The sequence below is a fragment of the Galeopterus variegatus genome, unplaced genomic scaffold (genome assembly GCF_000696425.1).
Source record: "Galeopterus variegatus unplaced genomic scaffold, G_variegatus-3.0.2 Scaffold807, whole genome shotgun sequence".
In the NCBI taxonomy this organism is placed as follows: Eukaryota; Metazoa; Chordata; class Mammalia; order Dermoptera; family Cynocephalidae; genus Galeopterus; species Galeopterus variegatus.
The window spans coordinates 120695-135613 of record NW_007726918.1 but is presented as its reverse complement, the minus strand read 5'-3'; the positions used below and the strand labels follow the sequence as shown (position 1 = coordinate 135613).

The window sequence follows — 14919 nt, the reverse complement described above, 5'->3', positions numbered from 1 at the left end:
GATGAGGCCATCTACAAGGTGGAATTAGTGACTTTGCTGTCATATGTGGCAGCCAGTCCAGAGGATCTGGAAGGAATGCTGGGGGAGGACATCATGAGGGCAATAAGAGAGCATGAGGACCTCTGCCAGATGCTCCTGGAAAACCTCAGTTACCTGAAGGAAGAAGAAAGGCATTTGCAGGAGGAGGAAGAGGCCAAGGAGGAAGGGTGGCTCAGAGACCGCCTCTTCTTCTTAGAGTTGAAGAAATCCAGCCTCCCACCACTCATGCAAGAGGTCAGAGACTCCACCAAGAATGTCCTGAGACTCTTGCTCAGGAACCCCCAGGCTGCCAGGTTCCTGCAGATGCAGGCACTGGCTAGAAGTGCAGAAGTCCAGCATTTTATTGATAGCCTCATAGAACTGCGGGGTTTCCTGTTTGAGAAGCTACTCACTAGCCCCATGGAAGCCAGGGATAAGGCCCAGTTCATACAGGACATCAGTAGACGGAATAGGAGGAACCAAGAAATCATCGACATGCTTGAAAATGAATTGGCAGTGAGAGTGAAGAACAGGGATGCAGAGGTATTTCTTCACAGTGTTGGTCAAGTTATGGAAAGAGCCACACTGAGTGGCCCAAATCTTTTGGTGGTTTGATTTTTCCTCCATGATTTAAGTAGCTTTCTAAAAATTCATTTACTCCACAAAGATGGTTTTGAGCACTTACTAGGTCCCAATAAGTACATAAGCCCATGTGGTCCCAGCCTCATGAAGTTCACAGTAGGAAAGGTAGGTATTGATATTAAAGAACTCATTTAATTACAGTTTTGAGAAGTATAATGAAGGGCAAGTAGAGGGTGCTATAAGGGAGTGTTACAGGAGAACTGAACTTAGACCAAAAGGATCAGGGATACTGAAGCCAAGACATGAAGAATGAGACGGAGTGAACCAGGCAAGTGAGGTGAGGAGGAACCTTCTAAGCCAGGGGATGGCAAACTTTTTGTACAAAGGGCCAGCTAGTAAATAACTACATTAGGCTTTGTGGGCCGCACAGTCTCTGTTGCAACTACGCAACTGAACTCTTGTTATAGTGTGAAAGCAGCCATAAACAATATGTAAATGAATGGGCTATGTCCCAATAAAATCTTATTTACAAATACAGACAGCCAGCTGGATTTGGCCTGTGGGCCTTAGTTTTCTGACTCCTGTTCTGGGTGAAGGGGAGAGTATACACCTAAGTCCTGAGATGGGAATAAGCCTGGCTGGTTCAGAAACCCAAAGAGTGCCAGTGAGCTAGAGGGAAGGGATAAAGATAGGCCTGAAAAGAGGGGTGAGAGACAGAGCACACAGGCCCGTTGAGGTCTAATCGAGGAATGTGGTCTTTTTCCTGAGAGCAAGGGGCAGGTGGAAAGGGGGGAAGCTCTTGAATAATTTTTTCTGGGAGGGCAACTGAGCAGTACTGGGATCTGAACCCTTGACCTTGGTGTTTGAATTTTTAAGAAGTGAAAGGATAGCATGATCCCAAACCACCATTTTTGGATGCATACTACTATGTTTGAAAGAATTTTTAAGAAGTGAAAGGATAGCATGATCCCAAACCACCATTTTTGGATGCATACTACTTATTATGCTTTACATACATTTTTCTGTAAATCTTTACAAAATCCTTGTGAGATGGGGTATGAGTATAGATTTGGTTGCTATAACAGAGATACCCAAAATAATAGTGGCTTATTCAAGATGGAAATGCATTTCTCTCTAATGAAAAAGCTACAGTGAGTATGGCAGCTCTGCTTCCCAAATTGTCAAGGGTCTGGGCTTCTTCCATCAGGCTTCTCTGCTGTCCCCCACATGGGACTTCTAACTGCGGGTCAAAATGGGTGCTCCAGCTTTCCCCCATCAGGAGGAGAAGGCTTGGTTACAGATTACACAGCCTGGAAATAACACACAGTACTTTCATGCATATCCCTTAGCCACATCCAGTAGATAGAGATTCTGGGAAAGGTAGTCTCTTCCTAGGGCCACCTTCCCAGCTAAACATTCTCCTCACAGCCTCTCCTAGGAGAGCAGATATGGGAGAATAGCCAGCCTTCACTGCCACAGACACTTCTGTTTTCATCCCCCATGAGAGATGAGAGATTCAAGGTCCTGGGAAGCTGTCTGCCAGCCTCCCTACCCCGCACACTAGGTCGTTCAGTTCTCTCTGAGTTTGTCCTTTAAAGCATTCATCAGAGTTTGATTATAAATATTTGTGTGATTATTTGACTTGGGTCTGATTCCTCCACAAGAGGTACCTTGCCTCTTTGGGCCTACCATTGTGTTCCCAGTGAGCCCAGCACAAAAGAGGGCATGATATATATTTGCTGAGTCAATAGATGACAGACTACTGGGCACTTGGTCAGGAGAGGCCTCTTGAAAGGTTGGAGGGGACATCATCTAGGGACAGATAAAGGGTCACCACTGGCTTTGCTGGTCTCATTCAGGTGGTGGAACCAGCTTGGGGCTTTCAAGTTGGATTGATCTGGTGTCAAATTTCATTTTTTTCCAGGTGGGCAGATTTCATCACATCATTGAACTTCAGTGTAAAATGAGGGGGTGACACCAGTCAGGCATATTGTGGGGATTCTACCAGAAAAGCTCTGACTGCTAGCAATAGTGCCTGACCTAAAACCCATCACCTAGTGCACAAAGCCTTGCCCACAGGATAGGCTTGCCCAAAAGGCACCCCTCATTCCTTGCTCATTGCATGCAGGAAGTGAGTTCAGATCCACTGCGGCCCTCCTGCCAGTTGACCCCAGCCCAAGGCTGCAGGCAGGGGCAGCTGCAGCACCATTGTGTTCAGACAGAGACTCCAGTATTTGTGAGAAGCCTTTGGAGCTTTTACAAAACAGCCCTGTCTTCCATTCCTACTCCTATTTTATTTATTTATTTATTTATTATTTTTTATTTATTTATTTTTTTGTGTGACCGGTAAGGGGATCGCAACCCTTGGCTTGGTGTCGCCCGCACCGCTCTCAGCCAGTGAGCGCACTGGTCATCCCTATATAGGATCCGAACCCGTGGCGGGAGCACTGCTGTGCTCCCAGCACCGCACTCTCCCGAGTGTGCCACGGGGCCGGCCCCTACTCCTATTTTAGAATTGACCCAAGGCAGGGGACAAGCCTGGGACTGGGCTTCAAGGGAAAGCCCAGTGGCAATTCCTGTGGTGTGTGTTTATCTCACACCTTCGTGCACTGTGCCAAGTGTCTCTGCAAACTGGGCTATCCCCCACTGTACCCCCAACATTGCCAGTGTCCCAGACCTCTCCTGTGGCCTCACTCCAGCAGGCCCGTGCCCTCACTCACAGAAGGAAATAGAAAGTAAAGGCCAAGAACATGGGTCAGACAGGCTTGGTTTCAAATCTCAGTTCATCTGCACAACCCCATGCCTATGAATCTACCTCCTTGAGCCACAGTTCCCTCATCTGTAATCAGGCTGTCCCTGTCCCCCCTTGTGGAGTTAGGGGTTGGATTTGGCATGATAAAGATGCAGGCAGCGTGCCAGCCCTAGGGAAGGGTCCAGTAATGACAGCTGCTCCTGGAACTGTCTGCGATGGCGTAGGTACCCACAGAGCCTTTCTTCTTCCTGCCCAGGTAGAGAAGGAGAACACTGTGATCCAGGAACTGAAGAACCACCTACACCAGGTGCTCAAGTTCTCAGAGAACAGCCTCCTTCGCACTCAGCAGGAGGCTGAGAAGCAACAGAAGGCGGACTTCCGGGCCTCGCAGGCCAGGGTGGCCAAGATCCAGAAGGAGATGATGATGCTGCAGTCACAGTACCACAACCTGGTTATGGAGAACCGGGAGACGGAGCAGGCGTTGAGGAAGGTACCCTGGGAAGCAGGGACAATGGGACAGTGGGACTCTGTGGCAGGGGGGTCCAACAGAGCCTGGCTGCACCAGCTACCCAGACAGTGGCTTGGCAGAGGAGGAGGGAACAGGAGCAGGGGAAGCCCAAACCTGGGCCAGAGTCCCCGGGAGGCAGGAGGGGTGACACAGGTCCGGAAACTGGGGGCAGAGAGACTGGGTTCCCTTCCAGCATTGCTGCATGCTCACTTTGTGACCTTGGGCAAGTTCAGCAACTCCTCTGACCCTGCAGGGATGATGATACCCACCTTGTCAGATGCCGTGCAAAGGAATGAAGTAGCACGTGAACCTCAGGCACATTACTCAGTTCCCTGCAAGCCTCTGTTTTCACATCCAGAAAATGAATATGATAAAATGAGTCTTAATGGGTTGTTATGAGAATTAAATAAGATGATATGCAGAGAGCTGGTGCATAGTAGGTGATCAATAAATATCATTTCTTCATCTGCCACCTTCATCATCTCAGCCAAGACACAGAATCAGCATGCACCTGGCTTCCTAATCTCTTTCTTCACAAAGGGCATCCTTTTTAATACTTGTCCGAGTCTCTTTTAGTGTCACAACCCCATCTGATGGAAGCCAGGGCCTCTCCCCCAGAAAAAAGGCACAGATGCACATATATACACTGGTGGACAATTCTTGGGGGGCCATAGTGCCCCTGAAACCAGCCTACCCATGGTGCCCAAGTTAAGAACTCTTATTCTGTAGGATTAGGGAGTTTATTTATTCATTTTTAATTGAGGTGAAATTCACATAATATAAAAGTAACCACTCTAAAGTGAACAATTCAGTGGTATTTAGTACATTCACAATGCTGTGCAAGTACTACTTTTATCTAGTTCCAAAATGTTTTTATCACTTCAAAATAAAACTGTACCCATTAAGAAGTTACTCCCCATTCCCTTCTTCCCCCAGCCCCTAGCAATCACTACTTTGCTTTCTCTTTCTATGGATTCACCTATTCTGGACACTTCATATGAATGGAATCATACAATATGTGGCCTTTTGTGTCTGACTTCTTTCACTGAGCATCATGTTTTCAAGTTTTACCCACCTCGTAGCATGTATTTATTACTATTTATGACTGAATGACATTCCGTTGTATGTATGGGAGCTGATCTTTTAAAAACAAAATTAGATCGTATCCCTTAACTGTATCCAAATCTACCCAGTGGCTCCCCTCTCCCTCCCTCTGTGACAGCCTCTCACTCCGAAAGGTCGGGGACCACTCCCCTCCTGGCCACTTCATTCCAGCCACACCAGCTCTATTTCTTTTCTTTAAATACCACAAGCTTGTTCCCCTCAAGGACTTTGCACCCACTGTTCCCTCTGCCTCGAATGTTCTGGAACCTCTCACTCCGAAAGGTCGGGGACCACTCCCCTCCTGGCCACTTCATTCCAGCCACACCAGTTCTATTTCTTTTCTTTAAATACCACAAGCTTGTTCCCCTCAAGGACTTTGCAGCCACTGCTCCCTCTGCCTCGAATGTTCTGGAGTCGAATGTTCTGGAATATTCTGGAGTAAAACTATTGCTTCAAATCCAGGCTCTGCCACCCATTAGCTCTGTCATTTTGGGTGAGTAAGGTAACATGTCTGAGCCTCCATTCCCTCATCTGTGACATGGAGAAAGCGAACCTCCTTGTGCGGATTCAATAGGCGAGGCAGGGAAAGCACTCACCGCAGGGCCCACTCGTGCAGAGTGCTCAGTGCTGTTTATTGTTAATAGTATCCCATCAAACAATGACTAATTGGATGTGTTTTTTTTAGAAAAAATATAAAGTGGAGACGGAAATTGAGAACTGGATCCAGAAATATGATATGGAGATGGGTGAAAAGCAGGTATTTGTTACTGAATAAGTCTCTCTTGAGCACTTCCCCCAAAATACTTTAGGAATGGGAGGAGCAGCCCTAGGGTGGTTCATAGTTTGGGCCAAGTTCTGAGCCTCCTCAGAGAGACCCTGGAGCAGGCCTGTGGCAGGTTCCTTCCCAGCCTCTCCCTTTGTTTCAAAGATTTGTCCAGCCTGGGGCTGAGAAGCAAGAGGTGGGAAGAAGCTGTGAGCCATTTAGGAAAGTGCCTGACCCTGGGTCTAACAATCTTGGCTCCATCTAGTGTCCACATCCCATACTCCTCTGCCCACTCCTGGCCCAGCTCCTGCCAGCACCCTCACAAGCTGGGCCTCATCCCCAACAGACTCAGATGTGAGCCTGTCTCCACCACTTCACTCAGTCCCTTAGCAAGTCTTTACTTAGTGCCTGAGATGTTCCAGGCCTGGGGTACAGCAGTGAAGAAAAGGAAGTCCCCATTATCATTTGAAGTTTTCACTCTAGTGTCACTTACCAGCTGTGTGACCTGACCTTCCTGAGCCTGTTTCTGCATCTGATCAACAGAGGCAATAATACCTGTCTTGGGACCATGGTGGGGATTCAATGAGACCCCATTGTTGTGTTTGATCCAGAGCCTACAAATCAGGGCACCCCCAAACTCCCCAAGGAGCTCTGGGATAACATCGGTGGCCCATGGCCCCAACTTGGGGGACAGGGAGGCCTGGGGAGCACTGAAGGTGACATCAGACTGAGTGATCCAAAGCCAGGTGTGCTGGTCAGAAAAGGGCAAGTCAGGGCCTTGCTCTGTCTGCCCATGACCGCCCCGGGGAGGGGAGCTTTGCAGGCTGTGCTCTTTTTCTCTGGAACCAATGAGGGCTGTGGGTTCTTTGCTGGCAGGGACCTTGTCTACCCAGCTCTGTGTCTTCTGGAAGTGCTCCACTTATGGTAGATGCTTGGTAGATGTTGGTGGAAGGAAGGAAGAAAGGGAGGAAGGAAAACAGGTGTAAATTACAGCAGAGAGACTGTAGCTAGACATAAGGAAGAACTTTGGGACTCGGTCACCTGAGATAGTTCTTTTTATTCTGGGTATCTGTGAAATTGACTGCTTCCAGGACTGCAGCTTCTGTTTCTTGTGTCCCCACTGTGTGCCTGGCACCATGTCCAGTATATTGCATTCCTCAGTTAGTTTAGCCCTGGAAACAGCCCTCAGGTTTGGAACCATCCTCACATTTCAGATGAGGGAAGGTGAAGGATTGAAAGGTGAAGTCCCTTATGGTGCAGCAGAGCTGGAGTTTAAAGCTAAATCCATCCAACGCACAGGTCCATGTTCTTTCTCCCTTCCTGAATTATTTCAGCACTAGGATGGACACCATCACCTCTCCAACGCTCATCCGGGCCACAACACAGAAAGGCTTATTTAGCATAGGCAGCATTGCTGGGGCAGAAGCCCATTTGGGAAGTGGGGGTGTGTGGAGGAGGGGGGGAGGCAGTGCTCTACTCCTGGTGACCAGCACCCCCTAACCCTCACCCAGGAGGAGTACGAGGAGCTGGAGATCATCCACAAGGAGGAGAAGGACCAGTTGGGCGAGCTCAAGAAGAGGCACGACTTGTTGGTGGAGGAGTTCGCCCAGATCCAGGAGGAGCGAGAGATCAACTCCAAGAAGAGGATGGAGGCTGAGCGCGAGATGGTGCGCATGGTGCGGGCGGCCACACTCATCCAGGCCATGTGGAAGGGCTACCTGGTTCGCTCCATGCTCAGGTCCAAGAAGAAGCGGGGCAAGGGCAAAGCGAAGGGCAAGGAGAAGGGCAAGGAGAGGGGCAAGGAGAGGGGCAAGGAAAAGGGCAAGGAGAGGGGCAAGGGCAAGGGCAAGAAATGAGCCCTGCTCCCAACCCCAAGCACCCACTGTACCCCTTCGTACTCCCAGAGATCTGGCCAGGAAGCCATGGGAATGGAGAGCCCTGTGATTCATAGCTTTAATGATTTTTTAAAATTAAGCCACATTCAAGGGAACACCCTACAAATAAACCTCACTTTACCCACTGCTGTTGGTGGTGCGTGTCTGTGCTTGTGGACACCCGGTTTCCATGAGGAGCGTGCAGGCTGAGGTGTTGGCACATAACCATTCCTTACGCTAGCCTCGATGGGAAACCAGACCCTGGGCTATAGCCCCCTCTGTCCTTGCCTGAAAGCTGCCATGGCCATGATGGATACATCACCCACCAGGGCAGCAGCGTGTGGGTCACAGCTGCCTATAGGGGGGCACAGAGGCAGGTAGAGAACTCCAAGAGGAGCAGGGCCTTGGGTTTCGGGCTGCTTATAGCACCACTCTGGGATCATTAGTTTGCCCACAACTTCTTCCCTCTCCAGCACTGTGAAAGCTCAGGAGTCCAGAGGTCACAAATCAGCAGCTTCACACTGGCTTCAGTTGGTGCCCAGGGAGTTGAACAATTACTTTTTAATTAGTTGCTGGCATTTAAAAAATTTGAGAAATGCAGCTTTCTGTCTTTTTTGGAAAAATTTCATCATCTAGATGCTCCGGGCCTTGCATGTCTTCCAGAGTTCAGCAGCAGCACCCCCTTTACATGGTACAGGGACTGCAGCTCGCCCCATTCCCCACCATTACCATCTGCCTTCTAGACACCATGGCCTGGTGTCAGTTACCTCTTAGCAGTGCACTTGGGCTATTGTTACCTTTTAATATAGTTGGGAGGAAAGAGGTATTTCTGGCCCATGTAAAGTAAGGGGAAAAAGGCAAATGAGAAGTGGATGTTTCAAGAAAAACCGAGGGGGGTAGGAATAATTCTTTGTGAAAGTTTTAGGAAATTTAAACATCCTACATGTTTCAAATGCAAAGTGTGTCTGTGCCAAGTGCAGCTGGATAGCATCTCTCCTTGCCCGTCTGATTTCTGCAGGTGTGTGCATGTGCGTCCCTTGTCCTGGCCACTGTGGGTCCCTCCCCGGCAGTGTCCACTCTTCCCTTCCTCAAGGTGGGGCAACCAAACCAATAATGTGGCTTCCAACTGGGCTCCCTGGAATCCTTAGGGGAAGATGGGGGCAAGGAGCGGCCCAAAGCCCAGCCCCCACACCCAGATCAATCAAGGCAGGATGCTGGGATTCTGGGCACAAATCCATCTGAGCAGAGGCTTTGCTGTATCTCGTAGTGACCCCACTCAGGGCTCCATCCCAAGTACTCTCCGGATGCTCTTGTCACTGGCTGGCCTTCTCGGACCCTCCACTTGTCAAAGTCCTAGCCATTTTTTTCTTTTAATTTTCTCAGTTTTTATTTGTCTGAAAATGTCTGTATTTTACCCTTGTTCTTGACTAGCCATTATTATTTTTTTTTTTAAGGTGGAAAATGTATATACATATATATAATTTTAAAACAAAACAAAAAAACCTAAGGTCTATATTCTGAGCTCAGGAAGAACCAGCTAACCCACTAGTTAGTGTCATTAACTGGAAACCCATGGGAGGAGTCCAGCGTTGCTTGAGGCCTGTGATCCCAAACTTCAGTCACCTGCTTGCCACTGTCATGATTTCTGCTATCTCCTTGTATTACCTGTTGTATTATTTAGCTTTGTTAATCAAATCAATTCAGTCCTAATAATGGCCTTTATCTTTACCCCAAGGAAAAAACAATTAGTAACACTCATGGATTTCATGAGCTGATATATTTCATACATGAAAATAAATACATAACTATCAAAGTGAAAACATGTTCACCCACACCCCCCAGATGCCCTTGTGTTCCCCTGCCACACACAGCCTGGGAAAACTCCTCTGAGGCCTCTCGACTCAACTGGAAACTAATCCTGAGCAGGAAGCTTGGCTCAAAAGTTGGGGGAGGAACCCTTCAGGTTGGCAATCACTATTGGTGTCTTGGTGGCAAGACAATGTTTTGGACAGCTGGGAGGTAGAGGGCCCCAGGTTGGCACTGATTTGGAGTGTGGCTAAGACAGGGTTGGAGAAAGGCATCTTAAGGGATGGCCCCCAAATCCACATCACGGGAGAAGAAGGCAGGGAGCAACTAGAGATTGTCAGGATTGTCAGGATAAGGGGTGGCACTGCCCACTCTTGCTATGTCTGCCCCCATGGGGGCTTCTCCAATGCCTGGGGGTTACCCAGGAGATGCTGGTCTCCCCAGAGGGCTCCTACCAGGGCCATGCCCCTTGCCATGACCCCTATGGGCAAACCTGATGAAAGAACCTCATTTCCAAGGAGGCTTTGGTTTCTGGGTGGTCCCACCTCGTCGGGGGGTAGTTGGTACTGAAACACTGACTGACTGAGCCCTAGGAGTCAGCAGGGGGCTCCGGAAGGTCACCCCTGACGCAAAAGTCTTGGGATCCTGAGGTCCATTTGTGTGGGGGACACTGGTAGCTGGCTGACCGGAGCTGGGGACATTCAGGTGGGTGAGGGAATGGGAACGCCGCCTCAGAGGGCATGGAGGGTCTAACCTACCCACAGACAGCTTCCTTGCGTCTGTCGCTATCCTGGGCTCTGTCTTCAAGGGACCAGCTGGGTGAATAGCTCGCAGAGGCGTCTCCCTGGGGCAAGGTGAGTGGCTGCCCCTGGGAGTAGCTGGTGGTGTCCAGAAGAGGGCACGGAGTTTCGCAGCATCGCCCTTTGCCATCCCTGGGGCCTCCCAGCTGGTGCCCTCAGGTCGAGAGCCAAACAGTGACTCATCACAGAAAGACGGAGTGTGGCTGATCAGTCTGGCAAAGAGAAGAGACTCACAGTGAGCTGGGGGATGAATGACCCCTAAAAACCTTAACATTCCCCACCCCCCAGCCCCTAGCAGACACCCACAGCAGCAGAGAAGGGCTGACTGTAGATCTCAGGAGTCCCCCAGCACCCACAGGGAGGTAATGGTCCTCTTATGTACGTACCACTGCTCTAAAAACCTTAACATTCCCCACCCCCCAGCCCCTAGCAGACACCCACAGCAGCAGAGAAGGGTTGACTGTAGATCTCAGGAGTCCCCCAGCACCCACAGGGAGGTAATGGTCCTCTTATGTACGTACCACTGCTCCCAGCTCTGTTGTACTTCCCCTGTGAAACACCCCAGCCCCCTGCATCCTGACCCCATTCCCTGGCATGTGCCCCTCGCCTGGTCAATTTGCATATTCCATCATCGTGGCCACACTGATGGGTTCAGGAAGAGCCACATGACTCAAGTCTATCCAATGAGAGTCTGATTTAGGACATTTGCTTAAACTACTAGGAAAGAGATATTGTTCTGCCACCTGGCCTTGCTCCTTGCTAAGCTGACAGGACGTCAGCCCAAAGCAACTTGTGGCCATCTCATTCCCACTGGAGATCAAAGGACATGCAGGGAAAGCAGACAGACTGAGCCCTGATACATGAGCCCCAAGTGCCCTTCTTCTGCTGAAGCCAGTTTGAGTAAGTTTTCTGTCATTTGCAGCTGAGACTTAATCTAACCTTAGTTTTTGTAGCCTTTACTTTTTTCTTTTTCCTACCACTTTTTCTTTTTCCTAGAGGCCTCATCAGCTTGCAGTCCTGTGGCCCCTCCTACTGTACTTGAAGCTGGAAAGCACAGTGCTTGGCAGGTAGAGGGTATTCAGTTTGAGCTTCTGTTATAAAGCTGGCCTGGCCCCACCACCAGAAAAGCTTTTTAAAATTTTGAATAATTACTGAGGGCTTTTCATTTGCAGGCTCAGGGTTCAGCATGTCACATGCATTATTTTGTAATTTCTCACAACATGCCTACGAAGTAAGTATCAAAATTAACCCCATTTTTCAGATAAGGAAACTGAAGCATAAGTAGGGTAAGGCCCCACAGCAAGAAGGTAGTAGAGATAAGATTCAAATTCAGCCTGGCTAAAGGATCCAAGCTATCAACTGCGAAATCAGAAATGAGTGCTTTCAAGGTTTCTGGTCTTCAATTAGATTCGTTCAGCAATTTTACAAAAATTAATCCAACAAATATTCTAGGCATATCTACAAGGTGCTACACCCATAGTATTTAGCCAGGACCAAAAGTGCTTCCATCTCCAAATTGCAAGTCCTTGAAATGTCAACCTTTTGCTACTTGGTTTGGCTGCTTAAACTATAACCAGTTGATGCCTATGTCTGTCTTGTGCCAAAGTTTTTGCTCAATGACTTTTCTACCTCTTACGTGCCTCCTTACTTGATACCCTCTACTTGTTAGCATCCAGAAGAAAATTCCATCCTCCAGGTGAGCATGTGGTTGACTATGACCTCCCTTGTCATGGAAACCATACTTCTGTTAATGCAACCGACATTTATATTAGCGTTTTCAGCCACGTTGTAGGTGTCAGTGTTGCTAAACTCATCCTGATATTGCCTCGTCAGAACTGTCAGGTGTGTGGCCCTCAACCTGAGAGGATTACTGATTCCTGCTTTTATCTCTGTTGAGTTTTATTTCTTTCAATAGGCACTATTCCCATTCTCATTTCTCTCATCTGATGTATGTCCCCTGGCTCAGAATGGACGCTACATTTAATTGCCCAGTTGTTATGGACTGAATTGTATCTCCCCAAAATTCATATGTTGAAGACTTAACGCCAAATGTTGCTATATTTGGAGATGGGGCCTTTAAAGAGGTAATTAAGGTTACATGAGGTTATAAGGGTAGGACCTTAATCCAATAGGACTGGTGTCCTTATAAGAAGAAGATGAGGACCAGGAGTGTGTGGTGCACAGAGAAAAGGCTGTGGAAGGACAAAGTGAGAAGGTGGCCATCTGCAAGCCAAGGAGAAGCCTCAGGAGAAACCAAACCAGCTAACACTTTGACCTTAGACTTCCAGCCTCCAGAACTATGACAAAATAAATTTGTGTGTTTAAGCCACCTAGTCTGTGGTATTTTGTTATGGTGGCCCTAGTTTACTAATATACCAGTCTTCTGGGTCTTTGTCCAAACCGCTGATAACAATCAAGAGGATTCAGCTATGTATCACATCACCAGACACCTCCCTCCAGGCTGATATTAATCCAAAATAATCCAAATAATCTAATTCTAACCTAATTAATAACAGTAACCATCAGCTCCTATTTTTTTTAAATTGTTCATGAAAATGTAGCAAGACCCATTTTCAAAATGATTTGCTGAAATTCGAAAATACCACATCTAGGTCATTTCACAGATCAGTAACATTAATAATCATGCAAATTTCTCTGTGATCTTGGACAAGTCACCTTACCCCTTTGGGCCTCAGATGCCTCATCTGTGACATTTGGGGATGGGGATTCCACCATCACAATGATCAACACTACCATTTACTAAGAGCTCCCTAAGCATTAGTTTACTGCACCAAGCACTGTGCACCCATCTCTTATTTAATCCTCTCAATGATCCCACTAGGTAAGAATCATTGGTCCTGTCCACCATCACAATGATCAACACTACCATTTACTAAGAGCTCCCTAAGCATTAGTTTACTGCGCCAAGCACTGTGCACCCATCTCTTATTTAATCCTCTCAATGATCCCACTAGGTAAGAATCATTGGTCCTGTTTTCTGCATGAGTAAACTGCAGTTCAGACAGGTCAAGGTACTTGCCCAAGATCACAGAGCAGGTGGCCAGCAGAACTCTAACAGGAACCCAGGTGGCTACATTGAGTACAGGAGTGCATCTCCCCACACTGTTACCTGTATTTGTTCTTCTTCCTTGGTGTGAGGGTTGGGGTGCGGCCCCTCGAGGGGGTGGTCTCACAGCTCCCTCTGGCCCCCAAGGCCTGAGATGCCCCTGTGCCCACTCCTTTGGTTCTGTTAGTCTTCTCCACCCAGGGCGGGTCAAAGTCTGGTGGGGGGGGCCGGGTGCCTGCTGGGCTTGCAAACAGAGTCTCATCCACATATGACGCCCTGGCCTTGACTCGGTAGCCTCCCCGGCAGTGGCGCTGAGGGTGGAGGGTCTGCATCCCACTTATGGCCAGCTCCACAGGGGTCTTCATGCTGCCTGTGGACCTGGGTGAGAGCAGGTATGCTCTGCCCCCCAGGCCCTGCCTCCAGGGCTCCCTGTGAAAGGTGGTCAGGGTGGCACCCTTAGCCAGTAGCAGTGCCAGCCAAGGAAGACTGGTAATCTGTGAAGCCCCATTCCAAGGGCCAAAGGGTCTAGTCTTCCCCAACCAGTCCTTCTCAAAGGGGAGCTACCAACCTCGGGACACATTGGAAATTTGTTTGACTTTTTTTTAATTGTCATAATGATAGGGAAAGCTGCTACTGGGAAATATTTAATGAATAAATAAATATGCACTTCTCGCATACAGTGTGTGCTCAACAAATATTTGTAGAATAACTAGGGGGAAGAAGGAGAGAAGGCACCTGTGCCCATTTTGGCACCAACCAGAAAACAAACATAGTATGGTGGGAGGAGAAGACAGGCAGCTCCCTATATCCTGTGTATATTTATGGGGGTGGGGATAATGATACACAGTATTGATCCCATGCCTACCTAGTGCAAAGAGCTTCACAAGCATTGCCTCATTCAATCCTCTCAACAGCCCTGTGAAGTAGCTTCGATTATGTCCATTTCAAGAATCACGAAGCTGAGGCTTCAAATGGTGAAGTCACATGTGCAGATTACACCTATAAAGCTAAGACAGTGGAAGTGGAACCTGATATGAATCCAGAACTTGTGCACTCGACCACTCTGCTATTGGGGGATCGCGCCCTCCCTACCCCCACCGCTCCACATTCTGCGATCCCCACGTGAATGGCCCGGTTAATGCCCGAGGTCCCAGCATTCTTGACTTATTCTCCTACCTAAGCATCTTGGCTCGCGGGCGTCGGATGCAATCTCAGCGCCCCCTCCATGCGCCTCGTCCCCACCGGGTCTTGATGTCTCGGGGGGGCGCGGGGACGCGGGGCGCACGGGCACCCGCGGCGCGCGGTGCATCCGAGACCCCCGTTAACCTGCAGCCGGGAATCCCCCGGACCCGGTGGGTACCGCGCGCGGACCGACTCCCCGGGGGCAGCAGGGCCCTAGCGACTTGTGCTCGGCGTGCGCATCATGCAAACAGCAACCAGCCTGCAGCGGGGCGGACGCGAGCCGGACCATTCGCGCCCGGGGGGTGGGGCATCCCGTTCCTGACGCCCCGGAGTTCCTCAAAGCCACCGAGAGGGTCCTCTCCGGCCAGTCGGAGGTGTGTGTACTAGGTCTCCTGGGGCTGCGGGCACAGGGAGGAGCGCAGGCCAGGCCGCGTGGGAGCGGCGCCTCCCCCGGCCGCGCAGT

The 14919-nt window shown here is 49.3% G+C and overlaps 2 protein-coding genes across 3 annotated transcripts in view; one reads left to right on the top strand and one right to left on the bottom strand.

Moving 5' to 3' along the window:
- Positions 1-7695, top strand: part of IQCD (IQ motif containing D) — an 8541-nt gene extending 846 nt beyond the window's left edge. The window contains exons 2-5 of the mRNA XM_008572581.1: positions 19-561; positions 3609-3842; positions 5650-5721; positions 7239-7695. Coding sequence (XP_008570803.1) covers positions 19-561; positions 3609-3842; positions 5650-5721; positions 7239-7583 — 1194 coding nt within the window. The 3' untranslated portion in view covers positions 7584-7695. The remainder of the gene's footprint in view (positions 1-18; positions 562-3608; positions 3843-5649; positions 5722-7238) is intronic.
- RITA1 (RBPJ interacting and tubulin associated 1) lies at positions 5392-14659 on the bottom strand. 2 transcript variants are annotated; one of them, XM_008572584.1, is made up of 5 exons: positions 14451-14659; positions 14140-14281; positions 13338-13703; positions 10166-10419; positions 5392-6658 (listed from the first exon to the last, which is right to left on the bottom strand). In XM_008572584.1, exons 3-5 carry the CDS (start codon positions 13637-13639, stop codon positions 6498-6500), a joined length of 717 nt encoding a protein of 238 aa, XP_008570806.1. In that variant the 5' UTR covers positions 13640-13703; positions 14140-14281; positions 14451-14659; the 3' UTR covers positions 5392-6497. The 2 variants fall into 2 exon arrangements, with proteins under 2 accessions (XP_008570806.1, XP_008570805.1); XM_008572583.1 differs by lacking the exon at positions 5392-6658 and having other exon boundaries at positions 9355-10419; positions 14451-14653.
- Positions 14660-14919: the final 260 nt, after the last annotated feature.